Source organism: Chionomys nivalis, chromosome 3 (genome assembly GCF_950005125.1).
Source record: "Chionomys nivalis chromosome 3, mChiNiv1.1, whole genome shotgun sequence".
In the NCBI taxonomy this organism is placed as follows: Eukaryota; Metazoa; Chordata; class Mammalia; order Rodentia; family Cricetidae; genus Chionomys; species Chionomys nivalis.
Window position 1 is genome coordinate 70,663,853 of NC_080088.1, and position 17,093 is coordinate 70,680,945.

At 47.0% G+C, this 17,093-nt stretch overlaps 1 protein-coding gene across 1 annotated transcript in view; it reads left to right on the top strand.

The window, feature by feature from the left end:
- Nucleotides 1-13,011, top strand: part of Masp1 (MBL associated serine protease 1) — a 64,943-nt gene extending 51,932 nt beyond the window's left edge. Inside the window, exons 10-15 of the mRNA XM_057764466.1 lie at nt 2,074-2,211; nt 5,838-5,951; nt 7,226-7,411; nt 10,563-10,630; nt 12,501-12,600; nt 12,821-13,011. Coding sequence (XP_057620449.1) covers nt 2,074-2,211; nt 5,838-5,951; nt 7,226-7,411; nt 10,563-10,630; nt 12,501-12,600; nt 12,821-13,011 — 797 coding nt within the window. The remainder of the gene's footprint in view (nt 1-2,073; nt 2,212-5,837; nt 5,952-7,225; nt 7,412-10,562; nt 10,631-12,500; nt 12,601-12,820) is intronic.
- Nucleotides 13,012-17,093: the final 4,082 nt, after the last annotated feature.

Here is a 17,093-nt window from a genome sequence, read left to right on the forward strand (position 1 = left end):
CAATACCATCTCCCTCTACTCTCCCTCTCCCTCCTAGGCAGCCCCCTCCTTCCCTTGAGCCTTTCCCCTGCCTGAGAAGGGCTTTCAACCCTCCCCTGAGAGGCAGGAAGCTGCAGTATCGTCGCCTTGTCTCTGTGGCACCCAGTAAAAGTTATGCTTGGTTTCCAGCCTTTGCTTTCAAACTCATACATCTTTTATTCTTACCACAGTGCCTAATTTCAAACAAAAGCCTTTCTTCCCCTCCCTCGATTTCTGCTTTGCTCTTTGAAGTTGAAGTCTATCTCCCTTCACTTCAAAGGATGGCCATCTTCAATGAGTGGGGAGCCACAGGACAAGGAAAGGTTGTCAGGATGGAGAAAACACATTGGACGCAGTTTCAAAGCCAGTGTTCTCTCACACATGTATGCATCACTGTTGAAGTTCCATTTAGGCCCCCAGCTGCCTAAGTACAGGTCGATTCCAAGTGTGATCAGGAAATAGCACCTTACTCTAAATCCAGGTTCAACAAGGGGGAGAATGTCAAGGGTGCCTGTTCTGTCTTCTTGGGAGAGGCTTCATTTCAAGGGAAGAGGAAAGATTGTGACATGAAAGGAAGTAGGGAAAGGGAAGGTGTATGTGTGTGTGTGCACGCACACGTGTGTGTGCATGTGTGTGTGTATGAAAAAGCCTTCACCATGTTTTATAAAAGAAGGAAAGATGAAAACTACAGAAAAGCAGCAATCCCCAAGGCCCCCAGTGTCTTCTGGGAATGGGGTAGGGTGCTGGCTTGGGTCATTGCCTTTGAGCAGCAGCACTGGGAGATGCTACAGTTGGGCTCAAGGGTGCAGCACATTTGTCTGGGATTCAGCTCAGTCTTTGCTTTGAAAGTGGGACAAGACATCCTGGATCCAGAGAGCTCTGTGGGGTCTGGAAGCCACAATGTTGAAGTTAGTGATTCTGGCTGGACTGGAACAAGTCGAGAGTTGGGGTCACGTAACCCAGAATTATATTCTTGCCATTCCCTCATAGAATAACTTTTAACAAATCACATACTTTCTCTGGATTTTGACTGTTGTTGTTGTTTTGAGGAAGAGTTTCTCTGTATAATAGTTCTGGCTATTCCACTATTTTGTAGACCAGGTTGATCTCAAACTCGCAGAGTTCGGGATGCCTCTGCCTCCCGAGTGTTGGAATTAAAGGCATGTGCCACCGCCAGCCAGCAGACTCTGTCTTCATGAGGTGTCTGATAAGAGGGACACAGGGGTGATTTCTAAGAGCGTTTAGATGTGGGTTTGTCTGTGGTTCCACACCAAAGAAGGCAGAGGAGGAGGCAATAGAGCAGAACTCCACAGACTCCGAAGAAGAGTTTCTCTGAAGACAAGGTCCCTGCTGACGGTGCAGGAAACTTCTTTATTAGGAATCTTACCTTTATGAGTCACAGAAAGCCAAGATCAAGAGGAGGAGGAAGAGGCAAGAAGAAAGAAAGCGGGGTGCTCTATGGGGTCAGAAAGGGGGGAGATCTACGGGGTCACATAACTGAAAAGATCATTCCCGCACTCTTTCGCACGGTTTCCTTTCAGAGCCTAGCGCTGGGATACGGCCCCGCCTCCACCCTTATCTTTCCATTGCGCTTTCCTTGATGTTTGGCCGCACTGTTCTCCTGTCCCCAGCATGTTCTCCACAAGACACAAGCTGGCAGATCAAACAACAGCTCAGCAATTCTGGCAGAGAAAATCTTACTCTTTTTCTGCTGTTGAGTAAAATCTTCAGCTCAGACTTTAATTGGCTGCCCAAGAATACATCTCATTTTAAAGATACTGCTACGACTCAGGATGCAGACCTTTAACAAGTCACATTCCTACTCCTGAAACCAGAGCTGAGGCCAATCGCACTCAGGCTGCCTATGCCATGAATGGGGAAACTACACACACACATGAAAACAAAGCAAGACTTCAACAATAACACTGTTAGGAGGGCCAACGGATGGCGGGTGATGTAGTGGTAACAGATGTTCCTAACAGAATGATAATCTTGTAACCCTAGTGAGTGAAGTGGAGTATAGAATGTGACCTTCCCTCCCTCCTTTGGCTGCAGTGTGTGGTCTTCCCAAGTTCTCCCGGAAGCAGATCTCCAGGATCTTCAATGGACGTCCAGCCCAGAAGGGTACCACTCCATGGATTGCCATGCTGTCACACCTGAACGGGCAGCCCTTCTGTGGGGGTAGCCTTTTAGGTAAGGAGAGGGAGAAGGGGTGAAGGACCCAGGGCTGGGGACAGGGTGAGAGCTAAGGACCATCTTTCCCTTGAAAACTGGCCACTTCTTCCTTGAGAATCACTGCCCCAGAAAGAGTGTGGACGAGCTGAAAAGAGAGCCTTCGGCTGGAACCAGGACGAGCATACCCCTGTGCTAATTCTGTGAGCTGTGGAGCACTTCCTGAATTCTGATCAGTCTCCTGACAGGTGGTTGGGCATGGATCGTGACCCACGGCCTATACATGTGGCACAGAGATGGGACGGTCCAGAGCTGCCACATCAACCCCCATGCTGTACCTGCCCAATGTGTTTGGAAATGAAATAACCAGGAGAACCGAGCGGCTGAACTGAACTCTTCTGTACACTCCGCTCGGTTTTACCAAGCAGATTGATATAGTCTGTATCACGAATTCAGTTAGTCCCTTTCATACCGACTACTTTCTGCATATTAAATTTGTTTCCCATGGAGAAAAAAGGTGATGTATAACAAGGATCAAAGAGACTTGTGGGGCCTAAGACACCCAAGGGAGAGGACAAGATCAGGAAAGAAGAAAGGGTGGGAGGAGCCCCAGGGAAAAAACAGAAGAGGCAGAGAGATGGAGAGGAAAGGTCACAGGCAGTGGAGGGAAAGGGGCCATTTTTCAGGTTTACAACTTTGTTAGCGAAAATGAGAGATGGACGTCATCCATTGCTTTAAGACTTTGAAGTAGTTTTATTTTTTTTTTCAACATCGAGTCTTCCTTCAATAATATTCATCCTGTGTTGGAATGTTTATGTTTGGAAGCTGCATCAGCCCAGCTAAAAGTCCCTTCACACTTGGCCCTCTTCACAGCCCTGCAAATCTGTAATCCTTGCTTCTGCTATTATTGTAGTGGAAGAGGTGGGTAGGACAGGGCAGAGAGGTCATAAAGAGTCTAAAAGACAGAGGAAGAGGCAGAAAACTGTCATGTGTCCACACTGAGGTTCAGTGGGGGGTTGGGGACAATGGTAGAGTTCAAAGGTGATCTTAATCTTTGGGAAGGCTAGAGCCTATAACTAGACTCATCTAGAGAGCCCTCTCTGAGGCAGGATTTTGTTTTGTTTTGTTTTGTTTTTATTTTATTTTTATTAATTAATTTATTTAATTATTAAAGATTTCTGCCTCTTCCCCGCCACCACCTCCCATTCCCCCCCTCCCCCAATCAAGTCTTCCTCCCTCCTCAGCCCAAAGAGCAAGCAGGTTTCTCTGCCCTGTGGGAGGTCCAAGGACCACCCACCTCCAACCAGGTCTAGTAAGGTGAGCATCCAAACTACCTGGGCTCCCACAAAGCCCTTACGTGCAAATAGGATCAAGAACCCATTGCCATTGTTCTTCAGTTCTCAGTAGTCCTCATTGACCGTTATGTTCAGTGAGACCGGTTTTGTCCCATGCTTTTTCAGACCCCGGCCAGCTGGCCTTGGTGAGTTCCTGATAGAACTTCCTCACTTCCTCAGTGTGTGGGTGCACCCCTCGCCGTCCTGAGTTCCTTACTCATGCTCTCTCTCCTTCTGCTCCTCCTTTGGATCGTGAGACTTCAGTCCAGTGCTCCAATGTTGGTCTCTGTCTCTGTCTTCTTTCATCGCCTGATGAAGGTTAATATTCAGGAGGATGCTTATATGTTTTTCTTTGGGTTCACCTTCTTATTTAGCTTCTCTAGAATCACGAATTATAGTCTCAATGTCCTTTATTTATGGCTAGAAACCAAATATGAGTGAGTACATCCCATGTTCCTCTTTTTGGGTCTGGCTTAACTCACTCAGGATAGTGTTTTCTATTTCCGTCCATTTGAATGCAAAATTCAAGAAGTCATTGTTTTTCACTGCTGAGTAGTACTCTAATATGTATATATTCCATACTTTCTTCATCCATTCTTCCATTGAAGGGCATCTAGGTTGTTTCCAGGTTCTGGCTATTACAAACAATGCTGCTATGAACATAGTTGAGCATATACTTTTGTTGTATGTTTGGGCATCTCTTGGGTATATTCCCAATAGTGGTATTGCTGGGTCGAGAGGTAGGTTGAACCCGACTTTCCTGAGAAACCGCCACACTGCTTTCCAAAGTGGTTGCACAAGTTTGCATTCCCACCAGCAATGGATGAGAGTGCACCTTTCTCCACAACCTCTCCAGCAGAGGCTATCATTGGTGTTTTTGATTTTAGCCATTCTGACAGGTGTAAGATGGTATCTTAATGTTGTCTTGATTTGCATTTCCCTGATTGTTAAGGAAGTTGAGCACGATCTTAAGTGTCTTTTGGCCATTTGAACTTCTTCTGTTGAAAAGTCTCTGTTCAGCTCAGTGCCCCATTTTATAATTGGATTGATTAACCTTTTACGGTCTAATTTCTTGAGTTCTTTATTTATTTTGGATATCAGACCTTTGTCAGTTGCGGGGTTGGTGAAGATCTTCTCCCAGTCAGTGGGTTCTGAGGCAGGATTTTCTAACTGGGTATCTCAGCCCACCTTACCCACCACCCCAGTAAGCCCTGGTCGTGGGCAGCTCTCAGAGGCACATCATAGGAAAAGAGTGTTCCGCGCTGAGATTTGTCCAGAACCAGGAACCAGGAAGCAGAGAACGTGTGGCCCCTTTTGAGAGGAACATGTAGAGTCTGGACTCTGCTCCAGAAACACCTTCCGCCTTTGACTCTGAGCTATAGCCTAGAGCACAGAGGCTTACCTTCCCGCACCCCCTCAGCCCTGTCTACAGTGATGCTTTTCTGCTTGGCTCTGGCTGAGGGTGTCCAGGCCGCAGCTATTTGGGGACTTGCCGTTAGCGCCATTGAAAGGAAGGCCAAAAGTGTGACTCTGCATTACGTGAACATGAAGACCATACTCATCCTGGAAAAGGTGACAGCCGAGAAGGACACTAGGCCACTAATCAAGAGACCTGGTAGCCCTAGCATCCTGTCACTCCAGCCACACAACCATTCTGAAGGTTTGTAGTCGTTAACGACAGGGCTGGCTATGCACAGCAGTCATCCACCCTGAGTGCAAGTCAGATTACAGGAGGAGCCTTTCAGATATGGCTGCTGGGCCTAACCGTCTAACTCCAGTAGGCTGGATATGGGTCACAATTCTGATGCCTTTCCTATTTCCTAAGGTGATGACAATGTGTAGTCCCCAAGCCAGCTGCTAACCATCCGCCTTAGTACCTGCCAAGCTTTCATGTGCACAGGAATCACTTGGAGGTCTTGCTAAAGAGAAGTATGAGGAAGCCCCCCAGGTGCTACCAATACTGACAACAGAACCCCACCAAACAAGTAAAGCTGGGAAGGAAGGCAATGCTCCCTGGATCTTTGAGGACCCACTCTGGGCTAGCTGGTACTCGTCCAAGTCAAGAAAACCTCTTTAAAATGTCCAGCTGGCCTATGTTGAAATAGGGAGTTAGAATTGCACATTTAATTCCTCATCTTGCGATGGGGAACATCTGAGTATCTGACCTGGGGCAATGAACACAGTGGAGGCATGTTTGGGCATTTGTAGGGCCTGGGGTAGTGCTCTTGAGTAGCATCAAGGCCCTTAGTTCAACACAGTCAGAGGCAGCATAGGACAATGCAGGACGCAGAACATGTGTGCTCTGTTCTTCAGGTACCAACTGGGTTTTGACAGCAGCTCACTGCCTCCACCATCCACTTGATCCAGAAGATCCAACCCTACACAGCTCAGACTTGCTCGGCCCTTCTGACTTCAAAATTGTCATGGGTGAGTAGGAGGGCCCAGACTTCCAGAGCCAGTTGTGCTTCTTGGAACAGAGTTTCCCTGCTACCATTTGCAAGGCTCTTCCTTATGAAATAAAGACCACCCGCTGGCTCAGCTCAGTTCAACACTGAGCCACAATCTAATTGAAAACTAGTTCCAGCCCATGGCAGCCTATAAACTTTATAAAAACAAGATCAGCATCTATTGGGAGAGCGGAGGCTGGAAGTTTTGAGGATGTAGGGTAGTATCTTTTTTGATGCACATCAAGATTTTTAGTAATCGGAATTTTGTTTGGGGAATTCTTTTTTTAAAAAGTCCTTTTAGAGCTAACTTGCTTTACAAATTAGTCTCAGAAGATGAAAAGATGGCTCCAAAGTTGAGAGCCCCTGCTCTTGCAGAGAGCCAGACTTCCTTTCCCACATCAGCAATCCACAACCATCAGAAGACCTGACCCCCTCTTCTGACCTCAGCAGGTACCCTGTGCATGTGCATAGCACACACGCACATAGGCACGCACAAGTGCACATGCACACATGCACACACATATATACATGCATGCACTAAAATAAAATAAAAGTCTTCTGAAACACCAAAATCATTGCACTGGGAATGAATAACTCAGAAGTACTTTCAATCTCTTATGTATTATTTATTTTCAGAATTAGTTTACCAAGTAGTATTTCCATATGAGGTTTTACATACATATGTTTTATTTTGGTTGGTTCTCCCCCACCCCACCCCTCTCACCTCTCATCTCCCTACCCCCTTCCCTGCTTCCCTTTTTGCTCCCAGTATTCACCTGTTCCAGTTTCCTCTACTGTCTTCCCTACCCTCACCCCCTTAGAGAATTATTTCTTTTCTTCTGGTCATGTGGGTCCCACTCCTGGCCTTCGCTCACATTTTCTCCTACCGATACATGCATATTTAATAGAGACAAGGATATACATTAGAGAGAGAATGTACAGTATTTGCCTTTCTCAGCCCAGGTTATCACATAGGAAAAACTTCTAATTAAGCAGACAGTCTATGATGCAGACAGTAAAGGGTGACTATGACTAACTGGACATCTGACGCAAGGGGCATCAGATGGAATATTCTCAGTCACTGTGATTGTCAGAGGTGCAGTCAGGAGAATGTGCAGGATGGCTGAGAGGGTGAGGACAGAGAGGGGAGGGATTAAGGCAGGAACAGGTACCAGATGGAACTTGGGGTGGTAGCGAGCAAGGCTCCATCTTTCCCTCCACTCTGCTCTGCCTTACACACTTTCCGTGGTCCAGGAAAGCACTGGAGGCGCCGCTCAGATGAAGACGAACAGCATCTGAGTGTGAGGCGCTTCGTCCTGCACCCCTCGTACAACCCCAGCTCATTTGAAAACGACCTGGGTCTGGTGGAGCTATCGGAGAGCCCAAGGCTAAACGAATTTGTGATGCCTGTCTGCTTGCCTGAGCATCCCTCCACTGAAGGTACCTGTCTTAGCTAGGGTTACTGTTGCTGTGATGAGACACCATGACCAGCTTGGGGGGGGGGGGAAAGGGTTTAATTGTCTTACACTTCCACATCACTGTTCATCACTGAAGGAAGCCAGGACTAGAACTCAAACAGGGCAGGAACCTGGAGGCAGGAGCTGATGCAGAGGCCATGGAGGAGTGCTGCTTACTGGCTTGCTCCACATGGCTTGTTCAGCCTGCTTTCTTATAGAACCCAGGACCACCAGCTCAGAGATGGCACCACCCACAACGGGCTGAGCCCACCACATCAGTCACTAATTTAACAAATGCTGTACAGACTTGCATATAGCCGGAACTGACAGAGGCAATCTCTCAACTGAGACTCCCTCCTCTCAGGTAACTCTAGCTTGTGTCAAATTGGCATAGCAACCAGCTAGCATACCATCTCTCCCCTGGCTACTCCTCTGTAGTGTGGCAGTGGCTATGGCAAGGCGTTCTTCTTCAGCACTGATAAGGCTGTATAAAACAGCTTGTCTCACAATGTGCGCTTCCCCCAACACAACCAAATCGGAACACATTCCATGGAGCTACAAGTAGTAGTATGAGGCACATGAAGTAAACCAGCATGCTTGTTTTTTCATATAGGAACTCCCAAACCACCAAAGTGATTATAATAGAAAATTTAACGAAGTATTGATGAACTTTAAGTAAAGGGGATGATCTGGGAAAGCAGAGACATGCACATAGGACGAAATTGCATAGAGCCTAGGGGAGGGGACAAAAGTTAGTAGTCTGAGTTGTGGAGCCTGGAAGAGGAGAAAGCGCCTCCCTTTTCTGGAAACCCCATCAGTCAAGAAAACCTGCCATTCCATGCCGTCATCCCCAGCATCACCTCTCAGTACACAGAAGGATGGCTGGGGGTGTGGCTTAGGTTGGCAACAGAGCTCTGGGATGGTGTGTGTGCCTTGTCTGCACCTGGCCCTAGTTTCAATCACTGGACCCTAGTTGGTACTACACATCCAACCAGCAGTGAGAGAGCAGATCCAATCAAGATGCTGGCTTTCCTGGTGAGTCACTTTGAGGATGCTGCCAGCCTTATAAGCCTAGGTTCCCACCCCACCACCCCAACAAACTGGACACGAAACCCCATTTGGCTGGCTCTATGTTATTAAAAAGAACTATCGTGAACAGAATATATCCAATGGACAGCAGGAGGCCAGCCCAGGCCAGCTGGCCTCCTCTTCTGTGGAATTCAGTGTGTCATATCCTCACTCATTTCCTGAAGCTTAAAGATGGTGCAGAAGAAATTGCTGGAATCTGAGAAGTGTTTAAGAGAAGTGAGCCGACAGGAAATGTGTAGGTAAGACTGGCCGGCTAACCAGGCACTGTGGACTTGGAAGGGACCAGCTGCTTGGCACCCACTAACTTACGGTATTCCTCCTGGAAGCCTTGTACATGTTGGTGTGACTCACCACCTATGCCCAGAGATTACTGCCCCTCTCAACTCACACGGAAATGCTTCTTTCTTCATTAGATAGAGATTAACACAGAGACCCACAACTGGTCAAGTTACAGAGAATAAGAGGCTGTGCCTTCTCAGCCCTAAATTATATACATGATATCTATATCGCACCCCTCCTCCAAGGGCTCAGGGATCGCTGTGGACAGGGTGGGCAGAAAGGATGTAAGAGGCAAAGGTGCCGAATGCCTCCAGAGAGACTGTTTTGTGGACACAGCAGGGCAGTTACATGCGAATTCACAGCAGTTGTGGGACAGTACAAACAAGCTCCGTGCAAGCCCCGAGCCAGACAAAATCCCAGCATGCAGAGGGGCGCTCAGCACAAAGTCCCACTCCTACCTGAGGAGATATGGTGATTGATGGCTTCTGGGAAGGGGAGAGTCAGTTTTCTTTACGGGTGTGGCCTCTAGTGGGTGTAAGGTCACACAGCCAAATACAGGCCACACAGATCAGATTTGTCAGATGAATAAAAAAAAAAGAGAGAGAGAGAGAGAGAAAGGGAGAGATGTGGGCAGGGAAGGTGGGTAGATCTACCTAGAACGGACTGGGGAGAAAGGGATGAAATGATCAACATACACTGTACAAATTTATCAAAGAACTAATAAAATGTAAAAAAGAGAGGAAGGAAAGGAGTGAGGAGGAAGAAAGAGAAGCGGAGGCTCATCAGCATCATGAGAAGCAGATGTGCGAGGAGACGTGCGGGTCTCTGAATTTAAACGCAGTACTGTCTTCAGTATCCAAGGCTTCTTATTAAATGAGAATGCAATTGCCCTCTCTGCCCTCACTCCATTTCCATATTATCCCCACATCTGTGACTTCATAAGCTTATGGACTTCATAAGGCTTGGTTTGTGGGTTTGCCAAGTCCAGCATATTCATTTTAGGGATGTGGCGTCTGAACGTGAGGCCTGACTTGTAACTGACTATGCTGGGCTCTGTGTCCAAAGTCCTTGACCAGGGACCTACTTCCTACAACCTAACACTGCTGTAGACTTGCGGGTGCAACAGGGAACAAGATGGGTGAAATGACAGCTCTCACGGCCTCAGGTCCTTGCTGGCTTCCAGGAAGGCTAGGTAAATAAAGGAACCAGGTAATAAATCAAGGAGCAAATGCCAACCGACTCAGCAGCCATCTCACCCTCTCCCTCCCCTGCAGCTGCTTTCTCTGAGGCAGAAACTTCAGCCCTTTCCCCTCTGGCAGAGGATAATGCAGTTGGCAAGGCCAATCTTCAGCATATGCCACACAGTGTAGAAGGAGACAGCTCGTCCATTCCCGGCTGCCCAGACACAAATAATCACACAGAAACTATATTAATTACAACACTGTTTGGCCAATAACTTAGACATATTCCTAGCTAGCTCTTGCATCTTAAACGGACACATTTCTATTATTCTGTGTATCACCATGAGGCTGTGGCCTAACAGTAAGGTTCCGGCGTCTTTCATCTTCAGCAACTACATGGTGTCTTCCTGACTCTGCCTTATTTCTCTCTATATCTTTGTTTGGATTTTCTGCCTAGCTATATTCTGCCCTGCCATAGGCCACAACAGTTTCTTTATTAACCAATGGTAGAAAATACATTCACAGCATACAGAGGGGCGTCCCACATCACACAGATTTCTCCTCACAGTCTCTTCTCTCCTCCAGGAACCATGGTCATTGTCAGCGGCTGGGGGAAGCAGTTCTTACAGAGGCTTCCAGAGAACCTGATGGAGGTGGGGTTCAATTTATATCCTACAAACAGTGATGCCATGTTTGTGGGTCCAACCCTCTTGCTGTATTCTGCCTGTTGTGGGTTTTGGAGGCTTTGAGAAGGGAAATGATAAGAGACAAAACAGGGGCCAGACAACTCCAAAATTTAACGGGAGTCCCAGAAATTTTGACGTGTTTGTTGACCTGGACTTGTGCTCCAGTCTCTAAATGCCATTCTATGTCCCTGACAGCTTGTAAACATCTCAGAATATGGAGATCCTCCTAGAACATGGCAAGTGTGGGTACCCAGCAGGCTCATGAGTCATCTATACACCATGAAGACTGCATAGCAAATTAGCAAGAAGGGGCCAGGCTCTGAGAAATGCAGTTCGTTCCGAGGGGAATTTGACCACAGCACTCGAAAGTCATACCCCCGTCATTTCAGACGAGAGTGCTCGACTTAACCTAAGGAGCCATGGCTCCCAGTCTTGGACCCTCGTGACTTCTTTATCCACCTGAAATAAGTTATTTTAGTCTTTTTCTACAAGGGGTAGAGGACAGCATCTGACTTACTAGATTTCCTCTAATAACCGCCTGGTTCTGATATGACTGGGTTCTATTATGGGGCTGGGTTCTAAATCCTCAACACATTTAAGTCACTGACCATGTGACAGGCTTGTCACAGTCTAAAGGTTTCAGATGTGTGGCAATCACCCATTGCTTCATTCATGAACTCTCAGATGGTTACCCGCTGTTCTCCTGCAAACTAGCTACCAGGCGCGCCAGGGAGAAGAGAAGGCAAACGGATGCTCTAGCTCCTGGCCTCCCTGTGCTTCTGGTCAAATGGGACAGACAGGAAGTAGTTATGGGTATGATGAAGGTGAGGAAGAAATGCAAGGTGCTCTGGGATGTACAAGGGAGGTCTGGCTCAATCTTAGGAACTAAAGATGGCTTCCCAAAGGACATTGCTCTCAAATGGTACCTGAATGGTGAATAGTAAATTAGGGACTCCCGCGTATGCCGAAACAGCATCCTTGTGACATGGTTTCCTGTCCTCACTTTCCTAGGATGGCCATAGCCCAAGGAGGCTCTGCACAGACTATAGTTCCCTTGCAACAAGAACACACTGAGGGTGCGTTCTTGGAGCACACGGTCCATTCGGTTCTTGCAGTGAGGGAAGTTAACTCACAACTGTCTGTAACTACAGTTTCAAAGAATCTCATGTCCTCTTCTGTCCTCCACAGGTACCAAGTAGGCATGTAGCACAAAATATACAAGCAGGCAAAACCCCATATGCATTGAAAATAATAATTTTATTATTTTAAAATAATAATTTTAATATCTTAATTTTTAAAAATACCTAGCACCCACATATAGTATACTAAATAGCTATACACTGTCAAAGCCCTTGGTCATTCATTTCCTTTGTGAAGATGCATGCGATCAGTAATTAATATTATTATTAATACTGTGAGGTTCATCTTGAAGATTAGGTGTGAGAGTCTCAGTGGTCTAAGGAGAGATAAAACCACATGCATTATGTTCCAGAGCAGGGATGGAGGAAGCCATATGCAAACTGACATGGGTTTCTATATGTTGTCATATTTGAAGCTGGTATATATGCTAGGCAAGGATTACTGTCTCCATATGACATATAAGATAATTGAGTCTCAAACAGGCCTAGCTACTTGACCAAGGCCACAGAGCAAGTCTGTAGCTGAGGCTATAGCAGATGAGTCCCCAGTTCTCCACTCCATTGTGCCTTTACCTGTACCACGCAGCAGTTCCAGTTCCTGAAACCGAGTATAAGGTAGCTGGAGGCCTGCTTGAAGCTGTCAGACAGCAAGGTCCTCTCGGCCAGGAGTGGGCACCAATGATAGCCTTATGTTCCAGATTGAAATCCCAATTGTCAACCACGACACCTGCCAGGAGGCCTACGCCCCATTGAAGAAGAAAGTGACCAAGGACATGATCTGTGCTGGAGAAAAGGAAGGTAAGAAGCTGACTGAAATACAGGTGCTGAGAACCTGGGATGGAGTGGGGGCTAGGGGAAGAAAGACACTTTCTCGGCATCCCTTCCTGAACCAGCGCTGGTTTGGATCCAATGGTCTGCTGCACCCTCTAGTGCCTGATTGCCTGAACTACAAGTCGAACCCAGATTTGCACTGGGAAACGGGTACACTGTATTTCATCTGTACCTCCCTTTTATCTAGGGGGAAAAGACGCCTGTGCTGGTGACTCTGGAGGCCCCATGATGACCAAAGATCAAGAAACAAACCAATGGTACCTGGTGGGCGTAGTGTCCTGGGGCGAGGATTGTGGGAAGAAAGATCGCTATGGAGTATATTCTTACATCTATCCCAACAAGGACTGGATCCAGAGAGTCAGCGGGGTGAGGAATTGAGTACGGCTCCCCAGCCAGGCACGGCTCCCCAGCCAGGCTCCCACTGGTCAGTCGCCAGCAGAAGATCGTCAGTGGAGGCGAGCAACATTTCCTCCCCTGGCCTTCAATCTTCTTGCCCATTCCTGAATGATAATGGAATTCCTTCAGCCCCTTCTCCTCGCTCTTGATAGCAGCAAAGTAGCAGAGTGGTCAGAGTGAAAGTCTGGATCTGGATACAGCATTTACCACTTCTGGAATGACAGACAGCTGACCACCTCCTTACGCCTGTAACCACGGGGCGCAATGTGGCTATGCCTGATCTACCTCACAGAGCACGAGCAGGATGAGGAGAAAGTTAATATATGCATAGGACTTAATCCCGTGTATGAACTACACCATGTGTTCCACGTGTGTCCACCAGGCAGGTGGGGTTCTTTATAAACCCCTGCTTGGGTCTCAGGGATGATTAGCCACACGCCCCCTCCTCCCACCCACCACCATTTTCTCAGTCTGCCCCCTCAACTCTAAGCTTCTCTGCCAAAGACAGTCCCCCAATCCCAGCCCCGATCTCCCATAATAATATAAAAGAAATGAAGTTCTTAGCCCTGTATCATGGCACCGCTCACACACTCAGCAATGTAAGTAGACACTTGAGCTAAGTTCCAACGGTAAGAGTGACTCACGGAAGTAGGGGCTGGAAGGGAACGGTGGATTGTGAAGCCAGACACCCCATCTATCTTTCATGTGTCCCTCGACGGGTCCTTTTTCATCATTTGAAGGACCCTTCAAGCACTGACATTCTAGAATCCAACAAGGCCATGTTTTCGATGACGGCTTAGACTCAAAGTAACCCCAAAGGAAAATGTTCATTAGACTCGAGTGGCAAAACTCTCCCACTGCCCCTGCAATACCCACCTTGATCCACCACAGCCAGGTCCCGAAGGACATAGCCAAAGATCTTCCCCTGACTCCTAGTAGAGTAGCTCCCCTGAGCCCCACCCTCCTTCTCACCCAAGGCAGGCCCTGGCAGGCTCGCTCTCATGCACCTGCTCTCTCCCTCCCCACATCCTAGCTGGTCTTAAAGCAGCCATTGCTAAAGTTCCTGCCCCCTCTGGAGAACCTTCTAAAGACCTCACCCAAGACAGACTTTTCCCACAAACAGAGACCCAGCCCTGCATTTCTGTGTATGAGAATTGTTTTTCATAGAAGGCTTTGGTCCTTGAGCTATACTGCTGCTGCTAGAGCCTGGGCGAATCTCTGGTGAGAGGAAAGCAGTGGGGGATGAGGACTAAGCCCAGGGCTGCAGTGGGGGATGAGGACTGAGCCCAGGGATGAGGACTAAGCCCAGGGCTGCACACTCAGGGACAATTCACAGCCTGCTTTTCTTTCTCTGAGCAAGTCATTCTGCCTCTACCAGGTTTGCTCTTGATTCTGTAAGGATATGGCACTTAGACCCAATGATCAGACACCACTCAAGCAAGCTGGTACTCTACTGTACTGGCTGGTTCTGTGAGTCAGCCACACAAACTAGAGTCATCAGAGAGGATGAAGCCTCAGTTGAGGAAATGCCTCCATGAGATCCAGCTGTAAGACATTTTCTCAATTAGTGATCAATAGAGGAGGCCCAGGCCCTGGTGGGTGGTGTCATCCCTGAACTGGAAATCCTGGGTTCTGTAACAAAGCAGGCTGAGCAAGCCAGGGGAAGCAAGCCAGTAAGCAGCTCCCTTCCATAGCCTCTGCATCAGCTCCTGCCTCCAGGAACCTGCCCTGTTTGAGTTCCTGTCCTGACTTCCTCCAGTGATGGACTATGATCTGAACGTGTAAGCCACATAAACCCTTTCCTCCCCAACTTGCTTTTTGGTCATAGTGTTTCAGCACAGCAATAGAAACCCTAAGACATCGATTTAGGTTCCTGATGAAGACTTTTGACGCAGTTTTGAAACTGTTTAGAGGCAATGAGCCTTTTCACCGAGCAGTTTGCTGGTCCAGGTTGTGCTGACGGCAGCATCAGGACCGAGGCAGTGAGGAGAGTACAGGCCCTACCTTCGCGGAGCTCCAACTGACACATATGTGACTACTGTACGGGCATGACCTCTGACGAGTGTAGGGGAAGAAGACCTTCAGAGAGTGTGCCCTTCCACAGGCGAGGCCAAGAGGACTCTGGGAGGATGAGCAGGGGTCCCTATCCACTCAAGCTTTCTCAATAACCCCAGCTCCTCCCACAAAAATCATGTTTCTAGGAATCCAGCATTTAAGCATGAGAATCAACATATTTAACAACGCTTTAGAAGCATCGGGATTTCTGTGCCGATGCCAGTTTCTGGCTGGGCCCAGTTTATCCTACTTATACTCCAAACTGTAACTTCATCCCTATCTTGCAAAAATAACTAATAGACCCGTGGAACCTCAACCTTGTCCAATAAGCATCCGTTAGATGATGTAGTTGTTTGAACATAAACGGCCCCCATAGGCTCATGTATCTGAAGGCTCCGTCATCAGGCCGAGTGGCACTATTTGAGAAGAATTAGGAGGTGTGACCTTGTTAGAGTAGGCACAGCCTTGTTAGAGGAAGTGTGTCACTTTGGGTGGACTTTAAGTTTGTCAAAAGTCCAAGCTAGGACCAGGGGCTCTCGCTTCCTGCTGCCTGTGGATCCAGATGTAAGACTCTCAGCTTCTTCTCAACCTGCGTGCTATCATGCACCCTGCCATGATGAAAATGGACTAGACCTCTGAAGCTGTAAGCAAGTCACAATTAAATGCTTTCTTTTTATAAGAGTTGCCATGGTCATGGAGTCTCTTCAAAGCAATAGTACACTGACTAAGACAGAAGTCTCCAAACTGCTGTTATGCTCCAAGAAACCTGATCTCCTAGAACCACAGAAACAGAAAGATGGTGTAGCCATGAAGACCACTGTGTCTAAGTTTATAACCTAATGCTAGCAGACTCACTACCTTCAAAGGCAGCCATTTTCTAAACAATTCTAAAATATGTTGCCAAAAAAAAAAAAAAAAAAAAAAAAAGCCTGGCTTCCAGGCAACCAGAATCTACCTCCGGAGAAATTAATTTGTATAACAAAAGCTGTGATTTCATACTCTGAGCACTGTTACTAACAACGATGATCATGCCTGGGACCCATTAGGCAGAGAAGCCGTTGTTCTTATGGGAAACTACACATTCATTCCAAAAAACATCTGTGTTGAGTCAAAGAGCCCTGCTTGGCTTGTGTGCGTCTTCATGCACCGATGAGCCTGGTAAGTTGTTTACATGCTGCAAAAATGTGTTCTATTGGATTAGGATCACTGTAGCATGGAGAGAGAGAGACTGGAGGGAAGGTTGAGTTATAGATACAAAAACATGTCTCGGGTTTTATTGATTTGTTCTGTCTAAAAACCCTTCACTATTGTCCCTGCAAATTATCAAGACACCATAAAGACAATGGCTCAGCACACAAATTATATTACTTGAATTCTCCCTGCATCCAGATTAGAAAGGTTTTTTTTTAATATATATAATTTCAGTTTGTATGTTCAATGTCCTCTTCAGAAACTATCATAGCATGTCGACACTGGTGCATTCAAGATTGGAATATGTGCTTTCTTTCTGCTAGAAATTAATCTTTTCTGCAAAGGCATGACAAAAAAAAAGAAAAACCTAAGATGCTCTTCAAGCAAGAGGAAAGTAAGTTGCAGGGAGAGAAAATCAGGGTTGCTGACATACAGACACACAAGGAATCTGGGTCTAGAATGGGTCTTGAAAGCAAGAGGTGAGGTCTGAAATGGTGACTTCAGTCTGTTCATTAAAAAACAAAAACAAAAAAAGAACATTGCTTGCTTTCTCTTGGTTGAGAGTATTGAATCTATGAATTGGCAGATAAGAAAACAATTGAGAAATTATAAACTTAGACCAAATATACTGAAGCTTTTACATACATATTCTCTAACTGAGCCCCAACAATAACCTGTGATGAAATTACTCCTTTAATCCCCATTTTGCAGTGAGCCAACTGAAGCACCATAAAGGTACTGCAACTGAACCAAAAAGAGAAACTCCCCATAGCTACCCAGAGGCCCAGATCTTGGTGTATCATAGAATTCTCCAATGC